Source organism: Octodon degus, unplaced genomic scaffold, assembly GCF_000260255.1.
Source record: "Octodon degus isolate 3935 unplaced genomic scaffold, OctDeg1.0 scaffold00297, whole genome shotgun sequence".
Lineage (NCBI taxonomy): Eukaryota > Metazoa > Chordata > Mammalia > Rodentia > Octodontidae > Octodon > Octodon degus.
In genome coordinates this window covers 331,692-346,202 of record NW_004524873.1, presented here as the reverse complement: position 1 = coordinate 346,202, position 14,511 = coordinate 331,692, and the positions used below count along the sequence as shown (strand labels likewise).

Sequence of the window (14,511 nt, the reverse complement as noted above, 5' to 3'; positions counted from 1 at the left end):
TTTTTTTTTATGGAACCAGGGATTGAGCTCAGGCCTTTTCACTTGCCAGGGAAGCACTTATTCCATTGAGCCATCTCCCCGGCCTTTTAATCAATCTATCTATCTATCTATCTATCTATCTATCTTTCTTTCTTTCTTTCTTTCTTTCTTTCTTTCTTTCTTTCTTTCTTTCTTTGGTACAGGGTCTTGCTATACAGCTCAGACTCATAGTGATCATCCTATCTCGTGCCTCCCCCCACCCCCCCGAAGGGCACTGGGATTATAGGCATATGCCAGCACACCCAATTTCAATGGCTAGCAAGGCATGCCCAGGGTTCCAGGGCTGGCACAGCATGCAGTACCACAGATTGAACCTGGGTCCTTGTTCGTACCAGGCAGGCACTTAAACCACCGAGCTCTCTCTCCAGCCCCAACCTCAGATGTTTTTAAGTTAGAAACTGTGCACAGAAAATTAAGGTATGTGAACTTATAATAGAGTCCTGACTGAATTCCTGAACAATGCAAAGTTTCATTTTTACATTTGGAAACTGTCTAATTTTCATTTTTAAAGAATCTGAAGAGTCAGATGTTGAAAATAATGGAAGAGTATAGTTGATAGAGTAATGGCTGCCCAAAATGTTCTGTACTGCACTAATGAAATCATTGAAGCATGAACTGAAAAGAAGCATATGTGTAAAGCTATGGCTTCATTACTAAAACTAGAAAATATGAATGTCACATCTGTAGTGAATCCATGTATTTTCAACCACTGCCTTAATTCAAGAAGAGTGAGAGTTATAATCCACCATTCTTTTTGGAAATTGTATATACCTTGTATATATCAAAGTCTGATGACAGCACTTCACTGTATATTTTTCATATTATACTAGCAGCAGATATTTCAGACATCAGGAGCAGAGACTCTTGATTCAGTGTCTCTGGCAGTATAATAAAAAAAAAGGGAGAAATTTTTAGTCTCTAATAAGCAATATGTCACTGAGTACTGTCAGATTTTGTAGAGAAACCCGCAAGATGATTTATTACATTAATTACCATCATGTGAGTTTCGTGCTGCTAAGCCTGCAAATGCAGCCACATTCTAAAGCTGATTTAAGGATGTATTTGGCCAAGATGAAAGTGCTCCTTACTGTGATTAATATAGTACAATATTTATTTTCTTTCTCTATTCTTTTGCTTTTGCTCTGGTGCAGAATGCTTAATTTCTGTAATTTAGAATTAAGTTTGAGATTTAAAGTGCTTTATCTAGTTTTTTGCATGCATATGATGTTGAATGATATTCTTGCCTTTTTGTGCCTTATTTTCGTAATTTAAGTCATAAATGCAACATTTTCTGCAAAGAACTGCATAATTATGCCACTCTAACACTGTGCTAAATCGATACAGTCACAGTGCCTCATTGTATGATGATGCAGGGAGCAGAGCAGATAGGTGGGTCTCAGTCTTGTAGAACAGAAGGTCCTTGGTGAGCTGTTTTAGATGCAGATTGTAACTCTGGTTATTCACTTTTGGCCATCCAGGACAGGACATTCATTTAGGCATAAATGTCTGCCATTATTTTTATAGAATCTAATTTGGAAGAGAAGCAAATATGTGCTGCAAAGTACAACATGAGTAGAGGAGGAATCCAGGTGGGATGGGAAGACTCTGGGATTTAATGCAGCAGAATGCATTTCGTAATCATTTTTAAAGATTTTTAAATTTTGAGGACTTGTGTACTCAACACTTAAGTACTACTGAGCTTAGTAGCTTACTTTCCTATCTTAATCCTCTTTATACAATGCTTAAGAAAGAGGTACAGTTTACTTCCATTTTACAGTTGAAGAAAATGAGGCTCAATTTTAAAAGTTCACATACATTCACAGGACTGGTTAAGCAGCATTGCTGGGGCTTGAGCCCAGATTCCTTACTGGCAAAGCTGGACCCATTAGCTATCAGCCATACTACCTGTGTCTAGTGAACGTTGTCAAGTAAGCTCAGATTTTTAAATTATTTTTATACTAAACAGAAATTCCTTAAGTGAACATTATTTAGTAACTATTTTCTCTGGGAAATAAGATTCTCAGATCAGAAAAACCTTCCATTTCAGCAGCATTACAGGTACTATAGCTGAAATGGAATTTGACTGAGGCTTTTTTGGAAGAAAAAAGGGTCATTGTCATTTTCTTGGTCTTCCAGGAAGGAAAAAGTGAAGCACTATTTCTCGAAGTGTGGCCTTCTGGGCCATTCCTGTATTAAAATCATCCAGAGACTTGTTAAAAATGCAGACTTGGAACAGTACACCTTTTATCCCAGCACTAAAGGAGGTTGAGACTGGAGGATCACTTCAAGTCCGAACAGTATAGCGAGACCCTGTATCCAAAAAAAAAAAAAGAATAAGTTAAAATATAGACTTCTGCTCCTTCTTGGCTGTAAGATAGTGCCTGGGCTAAGAATCTGCTGGGTCAGTGCCTGGTCTCCTGTACACGTGAATATTTGACTCCTCCTTCCAACATACAACTCCTAGGCCAGGTTTACTGTGCAGAGACAACAGCTGATATGGTCGAGAAAATGAAGCAGGCTTTTCTCCTGTATGTTAGAGGTCCTATGTCGGATTATTATTATTATTATTATTATTATTATTAATTAAGATAATAATAATAATAGAGAACAGCCTGGCTTTAAAGTTCTAAAGAAAGCATAAAGGCCAGCCAAATAGCGCAGCAGATTAAAGTGCCTGCTTAGGCAGAGTGCAGCAGCCAGGGTTCCATCCCCTTCATGCTGTGCTGGCCCTTGGGGCATGCTGACAGGTCAACTGAGACTGGATGTGGTAATCCCAGTGCTTGGGTGGCTGAAAACTGGAGAATCACTACGAGTCCGATCTGTGTAGTGAGACCCTGTAGACTCTACTAAGTAAAAAAAAAAAAAAAAAAAAAAGGAAAAGAAAGCAAGCATTAAAGTGCAAGTAGTTTCAGTCTTTAAAAGAAAAAAAGATCCCTGGTACCTCTAAAAGAAAAAAAAGACAAAAAAACAAAACAAAACCAACTAAAAGAAAAAAAGGAGTGCGGGTATGGTGGTGCATGCCTACAGTTTCAGCTGCTCGGGAGGCTGACGCAGGAGGCTCACAGCCTAAGCAACCTGTTAGAAAGGAGCTGTGGGTGTGTTGCAAAGGTGGAGGGAGGCACTGCGTTTGAAATACATTCAGTGGCAATTTTAAGGCTATCACAATTTGTTTCCCACTTTTAAAGTAACTATAGCTCATTTTTTCTCCCAATGAACTCCAGGATTTAAGAGCTATTGCTATTTTCAGAAATAAAACATCAGTGTTAACATGTACAATTTTTATAACCCCTGACAAATAAAATTGAAGTTGACCTAATTTCCTAACCTAAAATTAACCACCAGGGATCTTGGTTTTTAGCATACCAAGATCATTTTCCTCCGCATAGTCATAAGAAAATTTATTTCACTCAAATGACTACACCTGTGGAGGAAGTAAGCACCTATTATAACGGACAACTCTGTGAAATTAGTGTTTTCTCTTTTATGCAGAGGTTGGGATGGGAGAATGAGAATTGTCCCTTAATTTCATGAATATCTTTACTTCGATACGGACTTTTCTTGAGATGCTTTTTTTTCTTAACCTGATAATAACATAAAGATACTGCCTCATAGCAGTGTGTGTGGGAGTCAGTAGGTCCTCGTTTCCTAAGGAACCAGCCCTGGGAAGAGCTTCCAACCCCATAGTCACGAGTTGTTTCAATGCCATTGTTGATGTCTGCACCACCTGCCCTGATCACATCTGTGAGTAATCTCAGGAACTTTCCTTTTAGCTTTGCTCTTAGTTCAATCACAAAGATTCAATCACTACTACTTCTAAACTGCTTTTCTAGACCCTGGAATTAAAGCAGTGAAGTTGTGGGTCTTATCAAGTAACCCATCCACTGAGGGAGAAGACACAAAGCAAATAAATTATGGTATGTGTCAGGCAGTGATAAGCATATGGAAGAAAATCATAGCAGATGAAGAATGTTGGAATTGGACAAATGAGTACTCCTTTTTTTTAAGAAAAGCTTTGTCAGATTTTTTCTGTTTAGAAATTCTTTGCACTTGGCATATTGTCTTTTTCATATATGCAAGGTGTGATCAAAATATACAGTAAATGTTAAATTTTTAAAAATATTTTTACAGTAATCGATGCATTGCCATTAATCTCCCTCAAAACACACCCTCTTGCTTTGAACACGATCTGTTGTTTGTAATGAATGCTGCTCCCCAGTGATATGCAATGAGAAGGCTTGTAAAGACGTTATGCTGTGTTCACTGGATCTGGCACCAGGCAGCTTCTGGCTCTTCCCCAAAATCAAAATGACCATGAAAGGTAAACATTTTGAATCAATTCAAGATGAGAGAGCTTCTAACGACACTCATAAAAAGGACTTCAAACTGCTTCAGAAAATGAAGGGCTAGCGATATAGCTCAGAGGCACAACACCCACCTGGCAGGCACAAGGGCCTGAGTTTGATATCCTGTACCAAAACCAAAAAAAGAGTGACAAGAAACTGGGCATGTTGGCACACACCTGAAATTGCAGCATTCAAAAGTCTGAGACAAGAGAATCCTTGTGAGTGTGAGGCCAGCCTGTGTAACAAGGTGAGTTCTAGGCCAGCCTAAACTGCATAGTGAGACCCTGTCTTGTAAAGACCAAAAAAAAAAAAAAAAAAAAAAAAAAAGAGGCAAGAAAGGTGGGAATAATCTGTTTGAAACAAAGGGAAGTATTTAAGGGGATTAATGGCAATGTGTCTTGTAATAATAATTTTTAAAAGTTAAACATTCACCATATTTTTGGTCACACATTGGTCTAACTTTACTTTCCACTCCAGCACTTTCCTTACACCAGAACCAGGATTGGTGTTTTATAATCCTCATGCGCACTAGCCAGACTCCTTCCCATCTTCTCCTCTTCACTCCTGTTTGCCTAACCAAATGGTACCCAGCCTTTAAGGTGGTCCCAAGTCCAAGTCCCTGTGTAGGTTAGAGCCCCTGGATAGCTCTCACTCTATTTGACTTCTCAGTTTTTCACCCTCTCTTCTTTCTAAAGTCCTGTAAGACCTAGAGCTGTATCAAAAACTCAGTGCCTAATTGCTTGGTGGTCTGTGTCATCTTTTTAAATTCGTTTTATGTGTGTTAGTTGGCTCTCTTAACTATGTGGTCTTCATTACTGTCAGGGACTTGCCTTTGACTGCACCACACCGGTCTTCATGAAATACTCAGGGCACAGTGAGTACTCACAAGTATGGATTAAGTATTAATTCCAGACATAGCTTCATAAATACAAATCTGGTCACCAGATTTCTTTTTACTTTTAATTTTTTATTTATTATTTTTAAAGAGAGTATAAATTAAAATTAAAACAGAAATTACAAGGGATACAGATTTTTGCTTAACAAATACGAATTTCACAGTATTTGCTGTAATACATAGTAATACATGGTCTTCCAACCAGTTATTCATATTACCAGATATATGCTTGTAAAATGGGAAGAATAAACATATACGAAATTAGAAGAAAAAAAATACAAACGGGCTGGGGAAATGGCTCAGTGGAATAAGCACTTGCCTGGCAAGCGCAAGGGCCTGAGTTCAATCCCCAGTTCTGCAAAAAAAAAAAAAGTGCAGACAATTGAGAAAAGGAGACACAACAAATTAAAGCATTATCTGCTCCTTTCCATAAACCAACAGAAATGCACAGTACAGTTGTCCAAACCATCCTGCTTTCCTACCAAGATAAATCTCTTTCCCACTCTTTCTTGTCCTTCTCAACTCAGTAACCTTTTCCTTTTGAAGTTCATTCCCTGACTTTTAAAATTTTAAAAGCATTCTTATTTAATAACCTGAATGATTTACCATTCACTGGTTTATTAAGAGAATTTCGTTTCTCTTCAAAAATGAGACAAAATACTCTTTTTTTTCTTTTTTCTTTTTTCTTTTTTTTTTTTTTTTGCAGAACCGGGGATTGAACTCAGGCCCTTGGGCTTGGCATGGAAGCACTTATTCCACTGAGCCATCTCCCCGGCCCTCAAAATACTTTTAAATGAAAATAACGATAGAGAAGTCAAACATCAGGTTTTGTTTTTTATTGTTTCAATGTACTGTTTTAATAAAATCACACAAGGATGTGTTAATGAAGTTCATTTTCATTTTAAATTGCAGCATTAAAAACAAGTGGATCTTAATTTAAATCTAACATAAATCTCCTCAAATGAGAATGTAAGATATTGCACTAATTATGAGATTTTCCATGCCATTTCCTAACAAGGAAAGGAATAATTGGATTAATGGGGCATAGAGCCTGTGTTAATAAGTATAACCCAGGCTGTTGCGAAATATTCCCGAGCTGTTGTGGAAGCGCATCCTAGAGACCTGTCCAGGGCACACTCAGAGCACTCGGAAGTCAGTAACCAAACCCCTTTTAGTCTACTGATGACATTTACAGTACAGTATACATTTCACTGTGCTGGAGCTTTTTTGATGCCTTCTTTTGAGAAGCTTATAGGAAGTTTAAGTGGTAAGTAGTATGGCTCAAAGAACCAAAGCCAGCTGTGCTTTCTGCAAAGAAATTTTACCTGCTGTTGGTTACTTTTCTGTCATTACTGAAACAAAATACCCAACACCTTTAGTTTGTGGAGGTCTCAGTCTGTAATCATCTGGCTTCAAGGATGGCATAACTCAGGGTTAATAGCTTAAGGTGGCAGAAGATAGCAAGAGCACAAGGGGGAGGGGGCAGGAGCAAGTCCGTTTTTCTCCCTTATTCTGTAAGCAGGTTGCCACCCCCTAGGGTGGGTGTAGCACTGTCCATCTTCATCTCCACAGCTTCCTCTCACACAGGATGAGGATGTTTACAAAGTGGGGGGCCCTGGCCCTTGCTGAATGAAGTTGACACAGTGTATCAACCATTACACCTGCCCTACAGCCAAATCCACAGTAGGGATACTAGGACAGCAGGGGTCACCAAAACAGCTAACAGTAGAGCATGGCCAGTGGATAGAAGGGAGTAATACAAGCAAAAGGTCTGGAAGGAAAAGCAGACTTTATTTTTTATCAGTACATGTTTGTAATACAAAATGATTATACTCCTTATGAAGAGTTGGTACAGGTATATAATAATCTTAATTCTTTTTTTCTCTTATGTGCCACCATGCCTTTGAGGTGTTTGCAGTCCGTACTGTTTGCATTCCTTGTGTGGAGTTGGCACATATGCATAACATATCTTCCTTTTCTCAATTCCTTTCTGCCTTCTCTGCCACCTTCCCTGTATCTCTTGAGCCTGTCTACTTTTGAGAAAGATCTGTCTCACTACTTCCTATTATCTTTTATTTTGCTCTTTATTTATACTTTGGGATTCTTATATAGGAGAAAGCATGTGATATTTAAGCTTGTGTGTCTGATTTTTTTCATTTAACATTATGAAGGCAGATACCTTTAAAATGCATTTGGCAGTGCATGTCTAGAGGATGTCCGTTTCTTTTCCTTCTGAGGTCAACTCGGGTTTAGCAAAATACATGTGGAACATCTGTGGAGTTGAAATTCTTTTCATCGCTTCATATATTTATTCAATTATTCTACATACCCTCCTTGGGTAGCCCTGGTATGTCAGTATATATACACTGGGTGCCTAGGATATGTGAAAAACAGTAACTTGATGGGGCACAGGCACCATATTACTAAGTACAGAAAGGCTGTTGTTGGGTTAGGTGGTGTGCACCTGTGTCCCACCTACTTCAGAGGCTAAGCTGGAGGATCACAAGTTGAGGCCATTCTGGGCAGTTTGATATGATCCTGTCTCAACACAGAACCAAAAGGGATGGGGGTGTAGCTCACTTATAGTATGCTTTGTCTAGCATGAAAAGGAAAGAGAAAGAAGGAATATTGGTTATCCATGTCTGTTAGGCTGAATTTATCATTTCTTATGATTCACCAATTCACTTCTAAATATGTACATGACAGCAGTGTGTGCACATGGTCACCAAAAGATACCCACTAGAATGCTTGAATCAGCTTTATTAGAAATAGCCTCAAACTGAAAACTTAATAGAATACAGCCTTCATGGAACAGAAATCAAGTTATAAACTCATGCAGTAGAGTATCCCATAGCAGAAGAGCATGACTCAAACATACACATCAGTGTAGGGGAATGTCACGGGCATAATGTTGGTCTAAAGAGCCATGTATAAAGCGGTCTTCATCTCTAACAGGTTATGGTAACAGGCTGGACAAACCCTGGTTCTTCAAGTCAGGAGAGCAGTTTTCTTTGTGTGAGGGAAGGTTGGAAGAAAGGGAAAGCTTCTAGGGTATTGTGACATTCTTCATGGGCTGGGTACTGGATTCACAGTTGTGTTTGCTTTGTGAAAGTCACATGCGCTTCATGATTAGTCTGCTGCTTGGGTGGAGAGCCCATGACACATGTGCGTGGTGGAGACACACAGTGCTCTCTGTCAACATGCGAGACAAGTATGAGTTGCTTTTATAACAAAACTAAACCCCTCAGTATTCAGGTTTAATTGCAGTGTTTGCACTTTGCAGGAAATAAGTGGTTTGGCGTTGTAGTCTGAGCATTCATGTCTAAAAGGTTCACCTTCACTGATCTACTGCATAACATGAATGTTGCACATAATAAAAAGTGTTAAAAAGAAATGGATCAGAAATTTCTAAAAGAAGGGGCCTGGGAGATGTCTCAGTAGGATAAGCACTTGACTGGCAAACGCAAGGATCTGAGTTCAATCCCTGGTTCCGCCAAAAAAAAAAAAAAAAAAAAAAAAATTCTAAAAGTAAAAAAAAAAAAGATTTCTAAAATTACAGATAAATACAAAATGATTTTAGTGGGTCTACATTTTATTACTCTTACTTGATTTTGTTATTCTCTAAAAAAAATTATTTGATTTTAAAACCATTTCCTCTCCTTTATTCATAAAAAACGAACGAGGGTATTTTTGCCTTTCCAGCTTCTTCCTGTGTATCCCAAGCTGTAAGGAGAGATGGTGGCAGTGTAACATGTCTTGAGTTCTATTTTGAGCAGATGCAGTGGCTATTTCTTAGTAAGATCCAGGCCTAGTAAAAAGGAGGAAAAGCCTTGACAACAGTGAGGATGAGTTGAGGAGGTTGAAGTGTCTGTCAACGCTGAGCAAAGCAGGTTAGCTTGATGTTGTAAATGTGGAAGAGAGGCAGAAGCTAGAGAGCCGGTGCCTCACCTGGGACCTGCCCAGGTGGTGACACCATGCCAGCACTGCAGCCCCTTCCAGGGTCATCTTCATTAACTCCATATCCACTTATTTGGCCCTTCCTTAAGTCTAACAGACTCGTGATTTTTCCTCACATGCCATTTAAAAGAACTTTGAAAAAAATAAAACATATATCACTGATTTTTAATTGACAGCTAAAGATTTTCAATGTAAGCTTCAGGTTATTTTTGCAAAACCGAGGTAGAAAATATTGAATACTGGGGCTGGGGAGATGGCTCAGTGGAATAAGCACTTCCGTGGCAAGCTCAAGGGCCCCAAGTTCAATACCCAGTTCCGCCAAAAAAAAAAAAAAAAGAAAATATTGAATATTTTATACAATGAAAATGAGGATTAACTGTAAGTAGAACTGGCATTTTATGATTTGATACTAGTTAAAGATTTTGTGAATAAAAGCACAAAGAATCTAAGGGAAATGAATAGAATTTTAAGCCTGTTTTATGCTGAATTTTTTTTGTGTGTTCTGTAGAATATTCCAGTTCATTTAAAAGAATCAACCTAGGGGGTTTGATCCTCGGGCCTGCCGTTCTAGTCCCACTCCTGGGGCATGCTGAGATGGCAATTGAGACTGGGGGCACATGCTTGTAATCCCAGCTCTTAGGAGGCCGTAAACAGGCAGATCACTACAAGTCTGATCTAGTAGTGAGACCCTCAACACCCTGTAGACCCTTCCCTAAAATACAAAAAATTAAAAAGAAGAATCAACCTATTTGTAACTTCTTCAGATGTCCTAAATTTAAAATGCCTCAGTTCAGGCTTCAAATCCTGTTTCTAGTGGCAGATATTTCCTACATCGGAATCTGTATTCAGCAGACAGGAAATGCTAGGTATTTAATCATTGATTTATAAATTTTGTTTGGCTTCTTGAAGTCTTTCATACTTCAGAGAATGTAACATAGTATATTTGGGATAGCAAAATGCACAAATCAGTATTGACCTCAGATGTATAAATTTTAGAAAATACTTTTTTGGAAGTTGAGAAACTGAAATTTTTTGTTCCTCTAAAGTTGTTAGTGGATGTTTATTTCTTTTTTATTTTTTATTTATTTATTTTTTGGATGTTTATTTCTTAAAAAATCATTACTTGAAGCTGCTGTGACCTTTGAACAAGTAGCCAGAATAAACAGATATGCTGGCCCTTTTAGTTTTATGTATAAATAGTCAAGGAAGCCAGCTGGTAAAAAATTATATTCCACTGTGGCTTTCAGGGTTTGGATGGAAAGATAAGCATTTATATTATTTATATAAATAATTTCATCTAGAAAAGATAGCATAACTGAAAGTTAAGAATGTTCAAGCATAAAAATGCTTTCATATATTTCAGTTTTAGAAATGTGATCTCATAAATGTGCCTGTATTAAATATCTTAGCTAGTGACTTTTAGTTCATTTCACTTAATAAGGTTATATGGATTTTGGCAATTCCACGTTAGAATTGTGATTTTAAAATAACATGGCGAGGGCCAGCCAGATAGCTCCACAGACTTAAAGTGCCTACATAGGCAGGCACAGGGACAAGGATTCGGTGCCCATCCTGCCATGCCAGCCCGCCCCAGGGCATGCCGAGACATTGATAGCGACTGGGCATGGTGATGCACACCTATAATCCCAACATGTGGAAGGTTGAAAACAGGAGGATCACTAGGACTCTGATCTGTGTAGTACGGCCCTGTAGACCCTGTACTAAATACATAAAAAAATAAAATAACATGGCGATTCATGTGTATGTATAGCAATTCAAAAAGTAGTGTGTTTTGAAACAAAGTTAGTAACTTCATTTTTATCATTGGATGTAATTAATTGCAAAGTCTACTGAGCAAACTTACAAATGTAACATTTTTCTAGATAATTGGGATGAAATTTATAGTTCAAAAACCAGAAATTGCACTTTTGAATGTTGTTCCAGATTAATCTCTATATTTGCCTCAACAATAGTAGGGTAGTCTGGATTTCTATTGTATAACTCCATCATTAGGATTTCTCTTTTCAGTTTCCCCCAGCCTATGTCTGACATACTGATGATGGTTTTTTGACAGTGTTTTTATAATGTTAAGATCTCAAATTTAAATATTACTAAAATGAAATCATTATGCAAAAAAAATACCTAAAATAATCACAGCTGTTCATGTATAGGACATAAGGCCCTTTGTTTCTCACAGTGTAAACTGTCAAATATCATCAGTGAGGGGGCAGGGGGGACTAGTTAAAATGCAGACACCTAGGCCTGTTATTTGGTAATCTGCATTTGGCCCAGTATCATGAATGATTTCCAAGCATTGTAAAGTATGAGGACCACTACTCTTGACCATATTACTTCATTATGGAAGATCTATAACAGAAAGAAGCATCTCAAATCCTTAAAGCAGAATGTTAAAATAAGTTAATAAAATAGTGTTGTAGGAAAAGACCCCCTTCCTTATATCTAGATTATAATAGCCTTATTCACATTTCATTTTCCTCTTGTTACAGCCATGAAATTGTATACTTGTTTTCCTCTAAAACGCCAAATATTTTTACCACTTAGTACAAACTGCCCTAGAATATTTATTTATTTTTGGCGGAACCAGGGATTGAACTCAGGGCCTTGCACTTGCCAGGGAAGCACTTATTCCACTGAGCCGTCGCCCCAGCAAGAATATTTATATATAATGTGTTTACCTGAATTGCTGTAGAAGAGGAAATATCAAGCTAACTACATAGAAGATTGTTTATTTTTTTCCATATAGATTTCTAGTGATATGTTAACAAATATAAATTCTGTATTCCAGTTTAATTCAAAAAAAAGGAACCAGTTCATCCTCTGGTTTCACAAGAGAAGTGATTCAGAATGAGTCTTTCGGCTCTCAAGGGCCCTCTCACACTGCACAGGATAAATAGCATATGCCTCACCCACATTTTTCCTAAAATGAAGGCTGCCCCTAACCACACGCCTAGCACAGACTGAGCTATGTGCCACTGATACAAGAACTCACTTTGGTTGGTGTGGGCCATACTCTTATCTAGTATATTTATGAAGCTCAAGTTGGCTTTTATCATGTGACAGGTCTGTAAATGCCACTTATCAGTGATCTCTATAAAATTGACTCCTTCTTTCCCTTTTCATTTTAAAAGGAAACTTGATTTCAGAGTAGAAAGTGCATTGTCTGAACTCATCAACACCCTCTCTATCCCTCCCCTCCCCAATTTGTTGCAGACCAGGATGAAAGAGCAGCTGAGCTCAGCAGAGAGCAGAACGAGAAAACCATCCGGAGCACACAGACTGCGCTCCGCAATTTCCGGGAGTTCCTCATCTCCAAGTACCCTTCTGAAACAAGAGAGATTTATGTCATCCCTTGCAAGGAGTTGGATGCCTACCTTGCCTCTTTCTTTGTTGATGCCAGGCAGAAGGACGGGTCTGAGTATGAACCCAATAGCTTGGCGAATTACCAGTGTGGGCTTGAACGGTACCTTAAAGAGCACAGGTATGGCTACAGTATCACCAGGGACAAGGAATTCAAGCGTTCACAAGAGGCCCTGAAACAGAAGCAGATAGAGCTTCGATGCAAAGGAAAAGGAAATAAGCCACACAAGTCCATGAAGCTCACCTTTGCTGACGAGCTCATCCTGCGGAAAAGAGGACTGCTAAGCAGATATAACCCTGAAGGTCTGCTCAACCTCGTGTGGCTCAACAATACGAAAGCTTTCGGGCACTGCACAGGCTTCCATGGATCTACCTTGAAATGGGGTGATATCCGACTCAGGATAACAGAAACAGGGCTGGAGTACTTGGAGTGGATGGGTCAAGACACTGGTGATCTGAATGCCAAAACCAAGAGAGGGGGGACGGACTCCCGGGTGTATGCTACCCAGCATGCCCCACAGACCTGTCCTGTGCAGGACTATAAGGAGTATGCCCAGCGGCGGCCTCCTGCCATGCGCTATGAGGATGCCCCTTTCTACTTGTCCATCAAGCCGGTTGTAAACTTGGCAGCTCTGCATTGGTATAACTGCCAGGCTCTTGGCAAGAACAAGCTGGCCAAGATGGTGAAGACAATGTGTGAGAAGGGCAACATCCCTGGCAGGAAGACCAACTTCAGTGTGTACCAGAGCTGCAGCACCTTGTCCGAGGCCCAGAGCAACCAGCTGGTGCTTATCTGTAACAACCTGAGCCAGCAGGCTGCCCAGTCAGTGGCTGGGCACTCTAACAGCAGCAATTTCATTGTCTCCGCCTCCTATGACTCTTCCTCAGACACTGCTTGACCAGGTGGCTTGAGCAAGACCCCAGTTTGGTTACTGTATCCCGAGAAACTGTGATTATGCACTGCTTCTCATTCTGTCTTTACCCTCAGTGTTAACTAACTTTATAAAAAATATATATATTTTTTTCTTTTTACAAATAAGCCAGTGAAGATAGTTTAGTATTACTAACATAGTATTTATAGAGTTAAGACAATAAATGTCCTTGTGCGTTATTACATGTAATTGCTGTTACAGACTTTACAAAACCATAATGGTTCTCAGGCAACACAGAGTAGAGAAAGAATTCCGTTTTTAAAATATCCAAAAGGAAACTGAGTCATTGTAGACATTGTGTCCTCGACTCCTGCTTTTACTTCCTATCCTGCCTGTCACTTTTGGTCTTCTTCAGGTGGATTTCTTTTCAAGTTTTAAAATTCTGTATTAATCAAGATGAGACATGAGGGCCCAGGGAGATAGATCAGTAAAATAAGTGCTTCCCTGGCAAGCACAAGGGCCTGAGTTCAATCCCCAGTTCCGCAAAAAAAAAAAAAGATGAGACAATACTAGTTTCACTGCTCACTCAAAAATAGTATTCAGCCAGCTCAGAATATGAAAGTGATATAGCCTCAAAGTACTTACATTCCTTCTTACTTAATTAGTTCCTGTGCCTCATGTTTTGCAGTGTGTGAATATACAGGTGTCTAGCTAACATTTTCTTTTTGGGAGGAAGAAAGTAAAAGGACAAAATGAAGGTGTCATTCTTTTTGGAAAATTTGTAATTTTTAAATAATGTGCCAAGTCTAATATCGTGGCAAAAAAGACTGTTACGTAGCTCAATTTTACTGTGTGCTTGAACCCAGATAGAATATTTTTTAGTTCTAAGAAGTCAGTATAGGGCTGGAGAGATGGCTCAGTGGTCTAAAGCACCTATTTGGAACAAGCTTGGAAAAGCACAGGGACCGCGGTTCGATCCCCCAGCACCACATGCCAGCCAGTCGCTCCCCCTGGTGGGCTGAGCTGG

General features: G+C 39.1%; 1 protein-coding gene across 3 annotated transcripts in view; it reads left to right on the top strand.

The window, feature by feature from the left end:
* Kiaa1958 (KIAA1958 ortholog) overlaps window positions 1-14,511 on the top strand; it is a 185,453-nt gene that overhangs the window by 124,997 nt on the left and 45,945 nt on the right. The window contains exon 3 of one of the 3 annotated variants that reach the window (XM_023707546.1): window positions 12,466-12,549. The exons of the other annotated variants lie outside the window; for them this stretch is intronic. Coding sequence (XP_023563314.1) covers window positions 12,466-12,549 — 84 coding nt within the window. The remainder of the gene's footprint in view (window positions 1-12,465; window positions 12,550-14,511) is intronic. 3 annotated transcript variants of the gene reach the window in all.